At 41.5% G+C, this 20,513-nt stretch overlaps 1 protein-coding gene and 1 pseudogene across 2 annotated transcripts in view; one reads left to right on the plus strand and one right to left on the minus strand.

Annotated features, from left to right (window-relative positions):
• Positions 1-20,513, plus strand: part of Snx14 (sorting nexin 14) — a 90,386-nt gene that overhangs the window by 40,744 nt on the left and 29,129 nt on the right. Inside the window, exons 16-19 of one of the 2 annotated variants that reach the window (XM_048353876.1) lie at positions 665-691; positions 3,656-3,788; positions 6,678-6,879; positions 8,792-8,875. In XM_048353876.1, coding sequence (XP_048209833.1) covers positions 665-691; positions 3,656-3,788; positions 6,678-6,879; positions 8,792-8,875 — 446 coding nt within the window. The remainder of the gene's footprint in view (positions 1-664; positions 692-3,655; positions 3,789-6,677; positions 6,880-8,791; positions 8,876-20,513) is intronic. The other variant, XM_048353878.1, reaches the window with a different exon arrangement.
• LOC125357158 lies at positions 18,947-20,451 on the minus strand (annotated as a pseudogene).

Genomic DNA, 20,513 nt, shown 5'->3' on the forward strand with positions numbered 1-20,513 from the left:
AGCTAGGATCATAGGCCTCAGCCACTGGCATCTGGCTCTTAAACTATTTCACTGTATACTTAGGGCAAAACTTTAAAAAAATATTTAGGAATCTTGTTAGTATTCTTTAAAACATAAGTATGTATTTATGTGTATATATGTATATATATAAATGTTTGAGGTTAAACCAGGGACTTCATGTCACTGAGCTATATACCCTGAACCCCAACACATTCACTTTTAAATACTCAAGCTAAAAATTTATAAAGAAGCATACATGATTATATCTGTCATGGACACAAACTCTATACTGAAAAATATGCATTTGTTTTGTATGCCAAGTATTTGGTAGCTTAACTTCCACATACTTTTCACTGTATCAAACAGTATGTCTAGGAATAGAAAGAAATACAGGCTTATGTCATGACATACTGAATTTTTAAGTTTTATTATTTAGTAATACAGATTTCTTATCCCTATACCAAATACACAACTGGAGGCTTTCTCTTACATTTATCATGGTTTTTTTTTAAATGTATGAAGTTCTTCCTTTTACAAAGATAAGTTTTATCCAGTTATTTAACTTTCAAGTTTTAAAATTTGGTTTGGTATTCTAAAGTAAAACTTGTTTGATGTCTGGGCTTTTCTCTTCTCCTAATATAATTTCACATATCTGATATTGCAGAGGTAGCCTAAGTTTGGATGATTTTCGGTAAGTCTTGAGCATGTGATTCTTTTTAGTATCAAATTGTCTGTTTAAGTCTATAATGTACATTCCAAACAACCTAAATACATCTACAAATGAAGCAATATGAGACACTTTTTAAATGAATATCTACTTTCATCTAGATATCTCCTTTTTAAATTTTTAGTGCCAGTTCTGGGTTTTGCCAGGGCTTGGGTGCTGTCCCTGAGCTCTTTTGCTCAAGGCTAGCGCTCTATCACTTGAGCCATAGTTTTACTTCGGGTATTTTATGGTCATTTGGAGATGCAAATCTCATAGACTTTTCCTGTCTGAGCTGGCTTATATCCCTAATTCTCTCATCCCAGCCTCTTAACTAGCTAAGATAATATGCCTCAGCCACTTTTGCCTGCCTGGAAGATACCTCCTTTTTGAAGCATCTGTTATAATAAAGTAAAAATGTTCTGATACTAAGATCTTTTCATGTTTCAAGGTTGTTGACTTTTTGTATAGAGGGCTTTTTTTTAGAGAGGATTTTCTCAATTCTTTTGCATAATAATTTGTTTCTAAAGAGCTCGTTAAAAAGTAACAATATTTCTGTGACTCTGGGTATATAATTACAAGTGGAATATTTTCTTTTCCCAGGCAAAAATTTTCTTTTCTTTTGTTTTGAGGGGAGGGCTCTGAGTTTGGGGTGGGCCAGGGGCTGGGACACGAGGCCTCTTGCCTTGGAATCTTGCCTTGGAATCTCTCCTGGCTACCGGGGTGGGGTGGGGTGGGGTGGGGTTGGGGGAGGAGAGAAGAGGAGAGGAGGAGGAGGTGGGTCTCTGAGATGCCACCTGGCTAAGCCAGACCTGCCTGCACACACACCACCTGTGCACTGACAAGGGGGACATTTTAAAAGTATGTCAACCTTCAAGATCTTGTTTTATGGCCTCTGGATTCTAGAGGTGAGAAAATGTAGGTTCTAAATATTTTAACAACGTTTTGTCAACATTTTCTATTTATTTTTGGAAATAATTTTACCAAAAATAACTATTTTCCCTTTTTTGTTTGGTTATACTAGTGTTGGAACCTAGGAGCTCAAGTTTGCAAGGAAGGAACTCTATCACTTTGGCCACACCTCCTACTCTGTGTTTTATAAAAACACTAATTAAATGCTTATTTACATAAAATAATGTGGCTTACCCTTTTTACTACTTGCTACTTATTAGTATTTTTCTAGCTTTAAAATAAGTTAATTTTGTTCCTCACACCACGTATATAATATAAAAGCTACCATGTACTGGGTGTATTTGTAACTTGACCCCCCCTTTTTTTTTCTAGTTTCTATAACTGTTTCATTTTCACTAAATTAATGTCTTTGTTAGGAAAATAGGTATCCAGTAAGTTAAGTGCTCCAAAAAACCTTTGTCAGATTTTCAAATAGCGATTTTTCCAGGGAAGGTGTGGCACTGTTCAAAAAGAAATGTACTGGAACCCCTCTGGATATCACCTTACAATAACAGTTTAAAAGTAAAAAAAGTAGCCATTTTGACTTGGGTATCTATTGTAAAGTCTGTAGTATGATATAATGAATTTTATATTGAATAAAAGTTAAAATCTTATTGAAACCTGGGCATTTTGCTGCAGTGGGGAAAAATTGGTTGTTTTTAGCTTAGTTTTTTTTTTTTTTTGTTGTTGTTGTTTTTTCTTCTAAGCTGTTGCTGATTTTAGAAATTTATTTTTTCTGCCAGTGCCAGGGTTTGAACTCAGTGTATTGTACTCTTGCTTAGCCTTCTCTCACAAGGCTGGTACTCTTATTCTTTGAGCCATACCTCCACTTTTAGCTGGTTATTTGAAGATAAGAGTTTTATAGACTTTTCTGCCTGAGCTGGCTTTGAACTGGGATACTTAGATCCTAGGATGCCTCTTGAGTAGCTAGGATTACAGGTATGAGCCATTGGAAACCAGCTAGAAATTCACTTTTGAAAAAATTGTAAAACTAGTCTTTAATATGTATGGCAGAGTAGGCTACTTCCTTAGGCTACGTTTGCTTTTATCTTTATTGTCATTGTTAGCCCTTTCCTTTGAAGTTAAATAAGATGTTTTACACTTCATTCCTCTTTTGCATATATAACTATAGAATTGAATTTTCCTTGAACATTTATCAGTCATAGAGGACAAAATTTGAATTTCATCTGAAACTGAAGACTATAATAGGTTTATATTTTTCTTTTGCATTTTTTATGTTATTTCAAAAGTGTGTGGCAGTGAGAATGTTATGCCACCAGGGGGCTCTCATCTTTCAAAAATTTTAGTTAATGTTTGGAATTTAACAGTAGCTGGCTTTCAAATATCTACTTGTAAAATTTGTCTCATTTTATTCATACTATAAGTTTAACCTTTAAATACTGTTATTTTTAGCTTTTCAAACGTTGAGACGTAATCAGTGATTGAAAGTTATATTAGTTTATAATAGTGTCAAAAGTTTTTTTTTTTTGCCAGTCCTGGGCCTTGAACTCAGGTGTGAGTACTGTCCCTGGCTTCTTTTCACTCTGCCACTTGAGCCACAGCGCAACTTCTGGCTGTTTTCTATATATGTGGTGCTGAGGAGTCAAACCCAGGGCTTCATATATCTGAGGCAAGCACTCTTGCCACTAGGCCATATTCCCAGCCCTCAGAAGTATTATTTTTCTCTTTCCCCTTTTTCCTGGTGGTACTGGGAGTTGATTTTAGGGCCTCATGCTTGCTACATAAGCACTCTACCACTTGAGCCATGTTCTAGTTCTTGTGCTTTTCTGTTTATTTTTCAGGTAGGGTCTTGAGGTTTTGTGTTGGCTATTAGACCACAGTTCTTCTACACCAGCCTCCCAAGAAGTAGCTCAAATTATAGGCATGAGCCACCATGCCTAGTTTCTTTCCTTTTTTTTTTTTTTTTAAGAATTGTTTATTGTATACTAGACTGTTGTGATAATTTGCCTTGTTCCTGATAAGTTTTTGTTCAATATTTAGAAGCACACAGAAGAGAGGAGAATCATTTGGAATTAGCAGAATAGGTAGCAAAATTAAAGGAGTATTCAAGAGTACCACAATGGAAGGTGCTATGTTGCCTAATTATGGTTTGGCTGAAGGTGAAGATGACTTCGTAAGTAAAAACTCCTTAAGTAAAGAAAGCTTTATAACTTTAAGTTCTTTAATTTGATGTTTGTATAACTGCAAACTTAGCGTTAAACATTGTATATGCTAACTTAAATTTCTGAGAAGTAAGTTATTGCTCACTTTTTAAGGCAAGAATGAGTTAGAGGTCAATCTGGGCTATATTGTGAAACAATCCAGTCATTTTGTTCACAAATAATTACTTATTTTTAGGTAACAGTAAAGGAAACACTAAAATTTCAGAGAACTGTTGCCTAGAGACTTGTCATTAAGTTTGTTGGTACACACAGCATTTAACTTGAAAACCTTTGTTCCTCAGCACTCATTGATATTTGTATGTTGCTAAGAATTTTGCTTTCCAATTTTTTTAAAAGATTTGAACATTTTTTTTTTTTTTTTTTTTTTGGCCAGTCGTGGGCCTTGGACTCAGGGCCTGAGCACTGTCCCTGGCTTCTTCCCGCTCAAGGCTAGCACTCTGCTACTTGAGCTACAGCGCCGCTTCTGGCCGTTTTCTGTATATGTGGTGCTGGGGAATCGAACCTAGGGCCTCGTGTATCTGAGGCAGGCACTCTTGCCACTAGGCTATATCCCCAGCCAGATTTGAACATTTTTAAAGAAAATTTTAAACTATTTTAAAAAACGTTTTTTATTTTATTTTGTGGTACTAAATAATTGAACCCAGGGCCTTATGCATGCTAGGCAAGTATTCTACCACTAAGCCACATTCCCAGCCCCACTTTCCCACTTTTTTAGATTGATTTTTGAAGGGGTGCCTTTTCATTTAAAAATACCAGGCACACTGGTGGCTTATACCCATAATCCTAGCTACTCAGGAGACAGACCTGATGATTGCAGTTTGAAGCCAGCCTGGGCAGGAAAGTCTGTGAGACTATTATCTCCAATTAATTATAGAAAAAGCCAGGAGTGGTGCTGTGGCTCAAGTGGTAAGAGTGCTAGCTAGCCTTAACCAAAAACAAACAAACAAAAAAGAAAATCAGAGACAATGTCCAGGCCCAGAGTTGAAGCCCCAGAACTGGCAAAAAAAAAAAAAAAAAAAAAAAAAAAGAAAGAAAGAGCGTCCAATTATTGTCTTTTATTGTTTTATGATCTATTTTACCCTACTTTGAAGCCAGATCCATGAACAAGACTGGATAGTGAGGGTTAGATGCTAGAATTATGGGAGTAAATTTCTTTCCACCACTAGTTTTCTCTGATTAAACTAGTCCCAATTCTCTTAAGTGCTGTAACTTTATTGTTATATTGAGACAGTATAGCACTGGCTGGCCTCAAAGTCAATACCTTCTTGTCTTGACTTCTCCAGGTGCAAGTATAGGCTTTGACTGCTACCTTAAAAGAAGTATAGTATTTGAGATGAATCTGTCCCAGTATTCAGAAGGCTAATGCAGGAGAATCATGAATTTGAAACCAGCCTGGGCTACAAAGAATATTTGTATTTCTCGATTGCATATTAAGATCTTGTCTCAAGAAAACAAACAAAATGAATGTGTTGATTATTCTTAGTATTTTACTTCCAGATGTCTTAAGTGAGCAAAGATTTAGAGTTTAGGAGATTCAATGATACTTGAAAATATCAGTCCCTGTTTTCCTTCATCTTTGTGTATATTTCTAGATGTGGATTTCTATTTTAAAATAAATATTTTATTTTTAGATATTTAAAATAGTTAAGATATTTGATTTAAAAGTTGGAATGTGAAAAAGCAGTATGTATTCTGTAGAAGTTAATCCCTTTCAGTATTTTCTCCAGCATTTATATCCATGTAAAATGCTATGAATATATATTTGTACTTGTGCATCTTTAATAGTTTAAAAAGAATATCTGAGCTGGGTGCTTCTCACTCACACCTGTAAACCTAGCTACTAAGGAGGCTAAGATTTGAGGATCAAAGTTCAAAGCCAGTCAGAGCAGAAAAGTCTATGAGAGTCTTCTTTCTTTCTTTCCTTTCTTTCTTTTTTTTTTTTTTTTCCAATCCTGGGGCTTGAACTCAGGTCCTAGGCAACTGTCCCTGAGCTTCTTTTTCTCACAACTTGCACTCTACCACTTGAGCCATAGTGCCACTTTTGTCCTTTTCTGTTTATATGGTACTGAGGAATCGATCCCAGGGCTTCATGTATGCTAAGCAGGCACTCTACCACTAAGCCACATTCCCAGCCCTCTTATTTCTTGTTAACCAGAAAAAAGCAGGAAGTGGAGGTGTGGTTCAGATTGTGGAGTACCAGCCTTCAGCAAAGAAGCTAAGAGACAGCACCCTGGACTTGAGTTCAATCAATTATAGAGTTCTCCATGTGATATATACCTTCAGATCCAAACCTAAATCGATTTATAACTTACCTTCTTAGTTAAAGTCCCAGTACCAGTACACACAAAAAATATTTGAAGTGTTTTTGTTAGAATAAATTCCCAGAAATCGAATGACTTGTTTAGAACCCTTTTATGTCTCTTTCTATAAACATATTGTCAGACACTTTCAGAAAGGTTATGCTGGTATTCTTCATACATAATAGTGTATTACAAATGCCATCAATGACTACTCTTAGAATTCACACTCCTAAGTGATAGTACATTAATTTTTATTTACCACCAAAGTTGAAAGCTTTTTATATTTGTGTACTTTTAGTATTTTTCCATAATCTCTTGACCGTCTGTTCAGTTTTCATTGTACTTCCATGTATATGTGTATAGTCAGACCTGAAGTTAATGCTAGTAATGTGTTTTAACTTTTTATTTTTGTACTTTTGGGAGGCAATCATCATCTAACTATCTAAATTTTAAAAATTACCAAATTTATATGATTATGTTACTTTATATTGTATCTATTTGGCTGTAGTTCTAATGGTACTGCTAATTATTTTGTTCCAGATTGAAGAAGGTATTGTTGTAATGGAAGATGATTCTCCAGTAGAAGCTGTGAGCACTCCTAATACACCCCGAAACCTTGCTGCCTGGAAGATCAGCATTCCTTATGTAGACTTTTTTGATGATCCCTCCTCTGAAAGGAAGGAGAAGAAAGAGAGAATTCCTGTGTTTTGTATTGATGTAGAAAGAAATGACAGACGAGTAGGTAGGAAAATTTATGAATATCTTCTTTAAAAATGCCCATGAGCTTGTTTTTACCATGTTTGAGTTGTCATATATTATTATTATTATTATTAAATATGATTGCCTAGCTAAAAACAAAGTTTCTACAACAGAAAGTTAGATGAAAGCTTAGTTTTAAAACTGATTATTTTCAAACTGATATACAGAGGGTTTACAGTTTCATACGTAAGAAGTGAGTACATTTCTTATCCAATTTGTTACCTCCTTCATTTTTCTCCCACCTTGAAAGCTTAGTTTTTACAAATTGTGTTTGTTGTAAGTTAATTCAGTCAACAATTGAGTGGATGTGTGATAGATACTTAACATTCCAGTGACACATTTTGTCTCTTTTATTAGTTTTGTTGTCATCACTGGCCATTATACTTCACTGTATTTTAGGTGTTATAGCTTTTATTTTATTTAAATTTATATTTGTTTCGCCAGTAATGGTATTTGAATGGTATTTGAATGGTATTGAATGGTATTTGAAAGGTATTTGAAGGGCTCTTGCTAGCTCAGCTTTCTCATTAACTGGCGATCTACCTATTGAGCCATTCCTTCAAACATCAGCCTTTTGAGTAGCTAGGATTAAAGCTGTGAGCCTCAGGACCCAGCTTCGAATTTTAATAAGACAGTGTTTCTCCTTGCCCCATTTTTATATGCTATTAGAATTGAATAAAATATAATCAGACATTGTTTTACAAATTGCCTTCATATTTTGTAGACTTCCTTCTTTTGCCTCTTTCTGGCTTTTTCTATTATAATAGAGATAGGAAGTAAACAATACACTAGAATAAACAGTCATAACTCTGAGGTAGTTGGTATAAGGAAAAGCAGTCCTGAATATTTTGAGGATGAACAAAAAATTAAAGTTAAGCTCAAAAGAGAAAACTGTCTCTGAGTGAAATGAGACTTGTAACTAAGTGGTATTGAAGATCATTGCTGATTCTGTGCTCTGTACTAATGGAAGTGTTTTAGGTGGATTTTTTAAAATGTATTTGACATGATTATTTTTATTCTGTAAGCCAAGTATGGTACAGTGAAATTATGTGTTTAAAGCCACATAGTAAATGAGGGCACTGGGATTTGAACAGGCTGCCTGACCTGATTGTTTCATCCATTAACTGTGCTTTACAGTTTGGTAGCCACTAACCACATATGGTAATTAAAATTTAATTATATTAAAATTTAATTGGTTACACTAACCACATTTCAGGTGGCAACAGTTAGTATTTAGGAGCAACTCTTTTTAGGTATATAGAATATTTACAGATTTGTAGATTATTGTGTTGAAGAGTGTTCCCTATGTTGTTCTATCAGGACAATTTAGTAAGTGTTTGAAGGAATCAGTTAGTTACATTTTTGTTTTGCGGGTGGCATGCTACTGGGGATTGAACTCAAGGTCTCCTAAGCTTTTCTTTAGCTTTTTTACTGCCATCTGACATGCTAATACTTGAGCCAGACCTGTAGCCCAATTTCTGTGCTGGTTAATTGAAGATAGAGTCTTCTAGACTTTTCTGCCCTAGCTAGTTACAGACCTCAATTAAATCTCAGCCTCCTAATTACAAGTGTGAGTTACCAGCACCTGGTTATAGTAATATTTTTAAAATGAAATACATCTTTTTGAGGACTTTAATAATTGTATAAATTTTCTAAAATCCCTTGAATTGGTTCTATTGTAGAAAAACTATATTTGCTTCGGGTAACTTTGTAAAGAGTTGAAATTTATCAGTCTCTTATAGGTAATTAAAATTCTTGGTAAAATATGATAATATCCCAGATAATAAGTTATTAAGGCTATAAATAATATCCTTCTTTATAGTATTAATGTGTTATAATTCATTTAAAAATAGGTTTTTAAATTACTTGTAATTCAGTGTGTATTCAATTTACAGTTGGGCATGAGCCTGAACATTGGTCTGTCTATAGAAGATACCTTGAATTTTATGTTCTTGAATCAAAGCTAACAGAATTTCATGGTAAGTTGTGCTTTTTCCCCCCATTTCTTTATTGTTAAAGTGATGTGCAATTTCATACATATGGCAGTTAGTATATTTCTTATCTGACTTGTTACCTCCTCCCTCATTCCCTCCCCCACCCTCATTTTCCTCTCCTCCCATGAGTTGTACAGTTGGTTTATACCATATAGTTTTGTAAGTATTGCTGTTGCATTGGTTTGTCTTTTTATCCTTGGTCTCTTGATTTTCCCTTTCCCTTCCCTAGTTCCAATACATGTATATACAATATCCGAGATACTAAAATCAGTTATAGTAATATCGGGTAAAACCACGGGATAGAAAGACAAAAGAAAAAGGGCTTGATTTCACATGGTATATTGACAATAACAACAAAAATGATATACCACTTGTTTCCATAACTTGGAGTTCATTTCCCTTAGCGTCATCTTATGTGTTCATATGGACATAGCTATTGAGCTACTGTGTTCTTCTGCTAGGACTATCCTAAACGTGTACTAATTTTTCCCAATGAGGGAAACCATAGAGTCAATGTTTCTTTGGGTCTGGCTCATTTCACTTAGTATGATTTTTTTTGCAAGTTCTTCCATTTCCTTATGAATAGGGCAATGTCATTCTTTCTGATAGTGGCATAGAATTTCATTGTGTATATGTACCATATTTTCTTGATCTACTCATCTACTGAGGGACATCTGGGTTGGTTCCATATTTTAACAAAGACAAATTGTGCTGCAATGAACATAGTTGTGCTGGTGGCTTTAGTGTGGTCTTGCTTGGGTAGAAGCCCAAAACTGGGGCTACTGGGTCATAGGGGAGTTATATGTTTGCCTTCTGAGGAACTTCCATACTGCTTTCCAGAGAGGCTGAACAAGTTTACACTCCCACCAACAGTGTAATAGAGTTCCCTTTTGGCCACATCTCCTCTGGCATCTGTTATTATTTTCATGATAATGGACATTCTTACTGGGGTGAGGCGGGAGGCGGGGCTGGTTAGAGCCACCCTTTCCGGTTCTGGGCCCCGAGAGGGTAGGAGTGGCTAACCGCCACGCAGCCCCAGGGCTGGAGAAGAGGCAGGCCTCTCGGGACCACCTCTTAAAGCTATAGCCGGCGCCCAACATCTCCCCCTTCTGTTTTTTTGAACAGCAGGAGGCGCCCTACTCGAGAGTGCGCCTGTCGTAGGTTCCCCCCTCCCCCATGGGAGGTCGTACCCATCATGGGCTAACATCAGACACACCTACCTGCAGGGCCTGCCATCCCAGTGAAGGAACTCAGGGAGAGTGGGATTGGCACTCAGGAGAAAGCCCTGTTATTTCTGCCTGTAAACCCCGGTAAGCAGCAGGTCCCGGTGGGCGTCGTGACCAACCTCATGGGGTTCCCAAATGGCTAAAAGCAAAAGACCACTGTTGGCTGGACAGCCCTAGCTTGTCGCTTAAAATATAGGAGACCTATTTGTCCAGCAAAAGACAATGTAAACATGATGCAAATGTGGACTTAAGGCAATTGTAACATAAGGTAGATGTAGACATAAGGCAATTGTAACATAAGGCAATTGTAAACATAAGGCAGATGTAAACATAAGGCAATTGTAACATAAGGCAGATGTAAACATAACCATAAGGCAAATGGAGGGCCTCTCATCTGGCTCATTTCAGAGAAAATAGGAGTTTTAGTTCGTTTCCGTGCCACTCAAGGTAACACAGGCAGCATTCCCCTTCTCTGGCGGTGAGGTAGAAGCAGGTCCGGGCTCTGGCGGCTTTGGAGGTCCATGGCAGCCAAGGTGATGGCAACTTAACGCATGTGGTTAGTAAACATTTTACCATAAACATTGAAGCAAGGTGCTAAACCCTTACGCCTATTTTGTAAACATTTCATCATAAACATTGAGGCAAGGTACTAAACCCTTATGCCTATTTTCCTCCAGCGGGAACCCCTGAGCTCAGCAGCGGGGGAGGGCAAAAAGGGCGAAACAACAGTGCAACACTCCTTTCCAGTTCTTGTGCAAAGCTGTTGGCAATATCGCCACAGCAAAACATTGCGCCAGGAAGACGCCAAGGCGCAGTCCAGGAAGCAAGCAGGGAAGGGAAGCTGGTTGCCTCCAGTGCTGTCTATCGCTGATGCACACAGGCAGGCTTCCTTCCCTTATTTCCATGGAAGAGCAGGGAGAAATCCACCACGGTGTTTGTTTTTTGTTTTTTTTCCTAGAGAGAACAAGGAGAAGACATCCCTCAAGAGTGGGTGCCCTTGGGCGGTCATTCCAATGAACAATATTTTAAGTCTCTAGCTGGTATCCAAATTGTACTTGGTTCCCCAGTCAGGAAAACACATGTAAAGCCCCTTCCGGCACTGATAAGTGGGTCCAGGCCTCGCAATGCTCCTGTGAGGGGGTCCTTCCAATGGACTTCCAACTTTAAATAAGGTGTCTGGTTTGACCAATGCCTCTGAAAAGCCGACAGAGGTTGGTCCTGGGAGAGATTTAAAATATTTAATGTAAACATAGCTGTCCTTAACTGGTCATGGGGGCTGCTCCCCCCTTTCGTTTTAATAATTGGCCCTTTAGGGTCTTATGCCTTTCGATTATGGCCTGACCCCTCGGGTTGTATGGTATCCCAGTGGTATGTTTAATATTCCATATTTGGAAAAATGTCTGCAATGGTTTGCTAATGAAGCAAGGTCCATTATCTGTCTTTACCTGTAGGGGGAGCCCCAGGATAGCAAAACATTTTAGAAAGTGGCTTTCAGCATGCTGGGCCCTTTCACCTGAATGGGCAGTTGCCCAACAAGCATGTGAGTGGGTGTCTATGGACATAAATATATATTTTAACCTTCCAAAGGGAGCATAGTGAGTTACATCAGTTTGCCAGATAACATTAGGCTTAAGGCCTCTTGGGTTAACCCCAGGAGATTGCAGAGGCGGCATACATGATCTGCACGTCCTTATGATCTTTTTAAAATCCTTCACAGGAATTGAAGGGAATCTCTGATGCAGCTCTCTCCAATTTAAATGTGTAGGCTCATGGAGTCCTTGGGCCATTTGAAGGTTTTGAGTCTGTATAATGGCTGTAGCTGTAATAGTCCCATTAATGGCCAGATGATCAGCTGTTTGGTTACCTTGTGCCAGGTTCCCAGGTAGTCCTTGGTGTCTGCGAAGGTGCTACAAGAATATAGGCTCAGCCCGTTCTTTTAGTAGAGACCTAACTTGGATCATCAGAGGAATAATTGGATTTTTATCTAATTTAATATATGAGGACACCAGGGTTGGTAACAAATTAACTACATACAAACTGTCAGAAAACAGGTTCATTGGCTGTTTGACATGGGTTAGTGCCAGGGCAACTGCGTACAGCTTCTTAAACTGTGCAAACCCTGTAACTGCCTCAAAGTAGTGGGTGTTTTCTTTCCCATTGGCCGGGGAGGAGGCGGAGTATACCACTGTGGCAGACCCTGCCCTTCCCCCATCTGTAAAAACATTTACAGCCTTGATTAGAGGTCTGGTAGAGAAAAGTACAGGAGGAGTCCACTGTAACCTAGAAAATGAAATCACCCACCTCGTTGTGCCATAATGGCAAACTTTCCCATGAAACCCTCCAAGGCTCTGGACACCTGGTTATTGTTTTTTCTAACCCATTCAAAATCTGACAGCCGGTAGGGAATAACGAGCACATCAGGATCTCACTCATAATGTCTCAGAGAGGTATTCCTGCCCTTAATTACCAAGTCAGCTAGCTGGTCTAGCTGGGAATAAACCCTGGGAGCTTCTCCTACTGATGCGTACACTCATTGGAGAGGCTCACCTGACTGGGTAATAATGGCTGAGGAAAGCTCCGGGAAGGATCCAAAGGCAAAGGGGGCACTCAGGCCTATAACGAGCCAACTGTGCCATATTTAGGGCCATTTGGAGTTTTTGAAATTTTGCTTGAAGTGATGGACTTATTGTAATAACATCAGTGGGGGCTTTACCCTTTAGAGAGTCATGGAGTGGAAGCAGCTCTTCCGTAGGCAGGTGACGCCAAGGCCTTAGCCATTTAATCTCACCTAGCAGTCTTTGCAACCCCACCAAAGTATAAGATGGCTGGAAGGATAACTGGGGCTTAAGGGGGCAAACAGAATCTAGTCTAAGTTCAGCCCCCAAGATCTTCAAGGGATATACCTTCTGAATCTTGTCACTAGCTATATGCAATCCTCCTCTTTGTATGAGTGTTCGTAACCTCCTATAGGCGGTGTCCAGCACTTGGGCGTCTGCCACGCCAATAATGATGTCATCCATATAGACATATAAAATAATATCTGACTGACTCTGAAGAGGTTGGAGGACCTGTGACACATAATGTTGACAGAAGGCTGGACAGCCATGCCCTGAGGTAGAACTGCCCACTCATACCTTTGGTCTGGCCCCTGGTAGTTAACCGAGGGGACGGAGAAGGCAAACTTCTTGCAATCCTGTGGGTCAAGGGGAATGGAGAAGAAACAGTCCTTGATGTCAATTACAATAAAAATTCGATCCCGAGGGATGGAGGGGATCCATGGCAGCCCCCATAAAGGGGTGCCTGCAGGAATTATTCGCTCATTAATTTTTCTTAGGTCCTGTAACATCCTCCATTTACCTGAGGCCTTTTCTATAACAAATACAGGGCTGTTCCAAGGGCTTAACGAGGTTCTAATATGTCCTAGGGATAGTTGCTCTGATATTATTACCTTCAATCTTTCTAGCTTGTTTGAGGAGAGTGGCCACTGTTCCACCCACACCGGGGGACCCAGGAGCCATCAAATGGTAGGGACAGTAGGAACAATGGCCCCTAGAACTGGGGGTGAGGCCTTGTAGGAGGAATGGGAGCCTCCTGCCCCAAGGTCTCGAAAGGAGGCACTCCCTGATAGTCACTAGGGTAACCCAACAGGCCAGGGCCTGTGGTGATCAAGGTCTCAGCTTCCCCCAAAATATCCCGTCCTAGCAGATTATCTGTTAGGCCCGTCGTTACCAGGGGCGCACTTCTCCTTTATTACTGTCCATATCACTCCAGGCAAGCCAGTCCCTGGTTATTTCACACCCAACTTTACCCCCCACCCCTGACAACTGAGGCCCAGGGGTCAGCTGCCACTGCGGGGGAACCTCCTCTTTTCTTAGTATAGTCTGGTCTGCTCCGGTGTCAATTAAGCATCTGAACCTTTTCCCGGCTATAACAGTTTCTGTTCTTGGCCTAATTTCTGGGACTATTGGGACTGCCCAGAGGGCCCCAGGCTGGTCACTAGGCTGGTCGCTAGACTGGTTGCCTCCTTTGGGTGACGGGGCTGGAGGGTGCCCCACTACTAGTTTAAAGGCTTCCCCCAGCATCAAATCTGGACTTGCAATCCTTTTGCCAATGAAATCCCTTCTTGCACCGGGGACAAGGTGTTTTAGGTAGCTCCTTAGCCTGGTCTGAGGGTTGTCTTCGCAAGGCACCAGACTTTACGGGGCCTGAAGGACACTCCCTCTTAAAGTGGCCCCGGCCGCCACATCTGTAACAGTGCCCCTTGCTTACCTCGTTGGTGGGGGCAGGGGCGGCTCCTCAGTAAGCGAGGCGGTCAATGACTGTGTCCGGTGGACCTGAGTGCTGACATCCCGGCAGGCAAATACCCAGCTTTCCATATATCTCTCCTTTATTCCTGCACAAGCTAGTCTGCAGTCTGGGGTCATTTCCTCCCACACCAGGGCCCTGACAAGATGGTTTAGCTGGGACCCAGGAGCCTTCTCCAGGAGACCTCTCTCCACCCAGTAGATAAAGGTGGCAAGGCCCTCTGTAGCCTTTTGAGTAACTCTTACTGTCGGGGTCTTCGAGGGCCCCCTCCCTAAGCTTTTCCATGCCGTGAATCCCAGGGCCCACATCTGCTCCCGGTAGGGGGCAGGAAAAGCAGCCTATTGGAGGTCTGTAGCATGCGGATCAGTGGATCCAAACAACATGTCAAAGGTTACGGGAATTGGGGGGTTGGCAGCTTGATTTCCCTCAGCCTGAACATAGCACCCATGTCTAAAAGAGGAACACCAGTCTATGTACAGTGTTCTTGTAAGCAGGGTCTGGGCTAAGCTCCTCCACTTCTGGGTGGTGGAAAATCGAGGCCACGGAGGAGGGCCTCGGCCCAGGGAGTATTCGATCTCTCCCCCTCGAGGACCACTTTCCTAAGTTCTCGAAAGTCCTTGGCCTCCCAGGGTAGCCACAAGGCGGAGACTCATCCCTGTTCAAATTCTGTTGGGGCATCCGCGCTCAGTGAGTGAGTGCCACAGCAGCTGCGGAGCAGCAGCTCAGCAGGCCCTCTCAGGTTCACACAAGGCGGAATGGAGCATCCGATGGGGGAAGGGTGGCGAGACGGCAGAGGCCGCCGCCCACCCCGCTCATCTGCCACGTGTCTCGGGACCTCGGAATCTAGTTCGGGGCCCCGAGGATCAGGCTGACAATCGAGATCAGGCTCATGCTCATCTGTGGGCCTATTGGAGTGGGGCATCGGGCCCCTCTCCTGCCCATCCACGGGAGGGCTGTCTCCCTCCCATTCGGAACTCTCCACTGCCGCCCTCTCCCTCTCCCGAGCCCACGGGTTCTCTTCTGATGGGTCTGAGGAAAAGCAGACCTTAAGGGATTTGATGATTGAGAAGACCACAAGAGGGAGCTCCTCTCCCAAGTCAGCTTTCTTGTCTTCCAGTTCCTGCCCCAGCCGGTCCCATGTCTCCGAGAGTGGGTTAGCTCTTATCAACCACGAGACTTCACAGGTCAGCATCTCCCAAGTTTGTATGGCACAAGAATCTGAAATATCCAATCCAGTATTTTGGAACATGAACCTCAGAATCTTTTTTTTTTTTTTTTGGCCAGTCCTGGGCCTTGGACTCAGGGCCTGAGCACTGTCCCTGGCTTCTTCCCGCTCAAGGCTAGCACTCTGCCACTTGAGCCACAGCGCCGCTTCTGGCCATTTTCTGTATATGTGGTGCTGGGGAATCGAACCTAGGGCCTTGGGTATACCGAGGCAGGCACTCTTGCCACTAGGCTATATCCCCAGCCCTCAGAATCTTAAAAGACGAGTCGCTCCATCTACTTTGGCTCTGCCCCATTGTTCCCCAATGGAGGGACTAAACACACCCCAAAAATAAGAATCCCTGGCTTACCGGTAGCTCTAAGCCTACGTTTCCCGTGCGCTCGTGCCGCACGTTATGGCGCCAAAATGTAGGGCCCTCCGCCCTCGCGCACTCTCTCCCCACCAGCGGGGGAAAGGCTGGAGCGTGTCCTAGTGTGAAAAGCTGAGGACGTGTGTAAGTCGCGAATAACACCCACCCAGCCCCCTTACGTTTAAATAAGGACTTAGGATACCAGGCGCTTCGGGGATCCGTTGCGCGGAAAATCTTAGGCTTTAATTTCAGGGCTGGGTTTATCTAGCAGTAATGGCGGCAGGAAGGGACTTGGAGTGGCTGGGTAGACACGGCGATAGGCTGATATGAGCTGTCCATCCATGAGTGACATCATAGGACTTCCCCCCCCATGGGCTATCGTCACGTCCCACAGGACCGACCCCTGGATTCTGCCCGCCACCATCTTGGCGCGCACGAGGTCTGAGGCAAGAGGTGGGGCTGGTTAGAGCCACCCTTTCAGGTTCTGGACCCAGAGAGGGTAGGAGTGGCTAACAGCCACGCGGCCCCAGGGCTGGAGAAGACGCAGGCCTCTCGGGACTGCCTCTTAACGCTATAGCCGGTGCCCAACAGTCGTTGTTGTTGCTTGGGCCTGGAACTCAAGGTTGGGCCACTGTCCCTGAGCTCTTTTGCTTAAGTGTGGCCACAGTTGCACTTGTGGTTTTCTGAAGGTTAATTGGAGATGAGTCACAGACTTTCCTGTCCAGGCTGGCTTTAACTGTGATCCTCAGACCTCAGTCTCCTAAGTAGCTAGGATTATAGGCATGAGCCACCAATGCTGGCTCTCTATTCAATTTTATTTCTTTTTTTTTTTTTTTTTTTTTTTTTGGCCAGTCCTGGGGCTTGGACTCAGGGCCTGAGCACTGTCCCTGGCTTCTTCTTGCTCAAGGCTAGCACTCTGCCACTTGAGCCACAGCGCCACTTCTGGCCATTTTCTGTATATGTGGTGCTGGGGAATCGAACCTAGGGCCTCATGTATACGAGGCAAGCACTCTAGCCACTAGGCCATATCCCCAGCCCCTTATTTCTTTTTTAATAATTTATTTATTAAACAAAAGTTTTTGACAAGGTGTTGTGCACAAGGGGTACAGTTACATAGTAGGGCAGTGTGTACATTTCTTGTGATATCTTACACCCTGTTTTTCTTTCCCTTCCCTAGGTCAGGCAGGCATATATACAATACACAGTGTACCAAGAACATATACAAGTAGCTACGTGGCCTACGTCAAAGAAAATTCACATAGGGCTTTAAATGTAATGTCGACAGTAGACAATATGTCAACACTAGTCTTATATGAATATACCTACATAGCTTTTGAACTATTGTGATCCACTGAGAGGTCTATTTTTGAACTTTATATGTTGAGTAGTTGTTTGGTTTTAGTTACATAATGTAGGGTCGCTGACCCAAACCTGTGGGAAATACCATTTGACAAGAAGTTTTTGGTTTCGCAGACCTGGTCTCTACTGTCTCTCCCTCCCCCCTCCTTAACAGTCATATATCAAGGAGATCATGCCCCTTTGTTTTCTGTGTTCTAGGCTTGTCTCGCTCAACATTATTTGTTCAAGTTCTGAACATTTCCCTGTGAATACCAATATTTCACCATTTCTAATTGCTATGTAGTATTCCATTGTATATAGGTACCATATTTTTTGGATCCATTCATCTGTGGAGGGGCATCTGGGTTGTTTCCATATTTTGGCTATTGTGAATTGTGCAGCGACAAACATGGAAGTGCAGATGTCTTTTTGATATCTTGGGACCTGTTGTTCAGGATAGATGCCTAGAAGTGGTATGGCTGGGTCATGGGGTAGGTCTATGTTGAGCTTTTTGAGAAACCTCCATACTGTTTTCCAAAGTGGTTGTACTAATTTGCACTCCCACCAACAATGGAGAAGGGTTCCTCTTTCCCCGAATCCTCTCCTGCATTTGTTGTTGCCTGAGTTCAGAGTATAGGCCATTCTAACTGGAGTGAGGTGGTATCTCAGGGTTGTTTTTATTTGCATTTCCTTTACTGCCAGGGATGTTGAACATTTCCTCATATGTTTCTTTGCCATTTTTATCTCTTCTCTTGTGAAGTCTCTCTTTAGCTCCTTTGCCCATTTCCTAACTGGTTTACTGGGCTTGGAGGGGCTTAGTTTTTTGAGTTCTCTGTAGATGACAGATATTAGGCCTTTGTCTGTTGCTGTGCTGGTAAAGATCCTTTCCCATATGGTTGGCTGTCTTTCTAGTTTGGTGGCTATGTCCTTAGCTGTGCAGAAACTTTTTTCTTCAGAGATAAACTTTTTTTTTCATTTTATTTGAAATAATATACAAGAATATAATGTGCAAAATTGAGGGGCAACATCATGAAGTGTAATGAACTGAAATCAATTTTACAGCTGTGGTTTCTAACCAGAAACACCACTTGGTAAATTACATGAAAAGCCATGATTGTAGCTCAGAGCAAAAGCAGCTGTATTGCCAACGTATTTGCTCCAATTTTAGACAGTTGGAGGAAAAGTAAAGTGCAAGTGTTGAACTGAAATAAGTGCAAAGTCTGCCCCCACCATAAAGATATGATGATGAAATATACTTAAGATATGTGGCTGAGGAGATACAGAACAAAACATTTAAAAATACAATGGTGTTGACTGTTAATAGCACCATTACAGTGACTATCCCAATGCTATTAACTAACTCTGCCTTGACCTGACTCGCTCTTCACTGGAACTCATGGGTGAGTGCTGCCACCTGGTGCACACGTACACTCAGTGTGCCTGTGCTGGTAAAGATCCTTTCCCATATGGTTGGCTGTATAAACAGCAGTTATATACTTTTAAATTCCCTTTTTACAATTTAAAATAAAACACGTATACACTTCTTCTCTCTTTCTACTGTACTTTAGCGCCACAGAATATCAATTTTCAAGCCTATATTTCCTGAAAGACATATATGAAGTTTGGAAGGAAAATAAGGCAATTTGGTTTACAATGTTGATAGTTTTAGCTTACTTAATGCTCTAATGGAGAAAGCAAATCCTCACTCCTAGTATTCAATCATTTCAAGACTCAAATGCTATCAGTATCTTATGATAACTTGAATTCAGGACAAATGGTGAGACTGTGATCTTCTCTTAAGTCTTTCCATCAAGAGTCAATTGTTTATCCATACAGACTTAGGAACATTAGTATCCTGGCTTAATGTTGCTGTGATCCTGAATTGGTTCTTTTCCTTTTCCAACAGTCAGGATTTAAACGTTTTTGTTCTTCAGCCAAAGCTTTTGCTTCTAATGTGTACATCCTTCTCTCTTCATTCTTCATTTTCTTCCACCTGTCACCAAGGATCACACTTATGGCTCTTTTAAATGTATCAAATATACCTGAATCGTCAAAGTTAATGGCATCGGGGTGTCCAGGAGGTAGACATACATCACCAATATGAATCTCACAACATGGAATGCCATGCTGTACCACAGTCAAACTTGGATAAAATGATGACCAGCCTTTATTTTTAACATAGAAAGGGTGGTCCAGCTTACACTCTACGGTAAGTAAGCCATCTTCTGCTGTACCAGGGTCAAAAGTCAACTTCAGTACAAATTCACCAAATGATATACTTTCTTCATGTGATAACAACTTTAGACCATCAGAACCATAGCCCTTGTGAGTGCCCATTTGGAGATCTTCCTCATTATCACAGCCTTCAGCTCTAGCAAAATCTTCAACATCCTGCCATTCCTTACTGTTTCCCTTACGAAAGCACAGTTGTGTGCCTTTAAAAAAAACAGTGCCAAATAGTTCAAGGTCAGGAATTGCACCACCCTAAATCATCATCATCTGACAGGGAGGACATGCAGAAAATGCCAGATTCTGATTCACTATTTGCCCTTTCATGTCTTCCTGGTGTTTCCTCCTTCCAGTGGTGGTGAGGGAAGGCTGGCTCACTCTTTGAAGAGGAGGATACTGGTGGAGGGCATGCATAGGAATGTAAACTTTTGCTAGTAGCTATGATGTGTACAGGAGATGATCTGTTGTAAAATGAGCATTGCATAAGGGGGCTTTGTGGACTGATGGCAATATTTGCTAGTTCTGTGAGCCAGTCCACCTCACTTTCATGGTAATTATTTTCCGATATGTCTGAGGTATTCTGGTTCCAAGATGGTCTTGGGTATTCTTGATGTGAAACATCTGAACTTAGCTGGTATATGGTAGATTGGGCAGGATGACTTTGAACAGCCTGAAGTTCAGTAAGGTCATCAAGCTCCATGTGCTCATCACAGGAATTATAGCCAGGCGAGGATGGCAAGTTCTCATTACACTGTAACAAATCCAGTGAGTCATTCATTCCTGAAGTTCTCTTGTCCATTACCAACAGGAGTTTCTGTACTGCATTAGGCATCTGATTTGTCTTCATTTCCCACACCATGTTATGGTGCTCCGACAAACCCGTCGCCATTACCAAGTCTTTCAAGCTTCGTCTTCCCCCTCTGCAGAAACTTTTTATTTTGTAGTAGTCCC

The sequence above is a fragment of the Perognathus longimembris genome, chromosome 9, assembly GCF_023159225.1.
Source record: "Perognathus longimembris pacificus isolate PPM17 chromosome 9, ASM2315922v1, whole genome shotgun sequence".
NCBI lineage: Eukaryota > Metazoa > Chordata > Mammalia > Rodentia > Heteromyidae > Perognathus > Perognathus longimembris.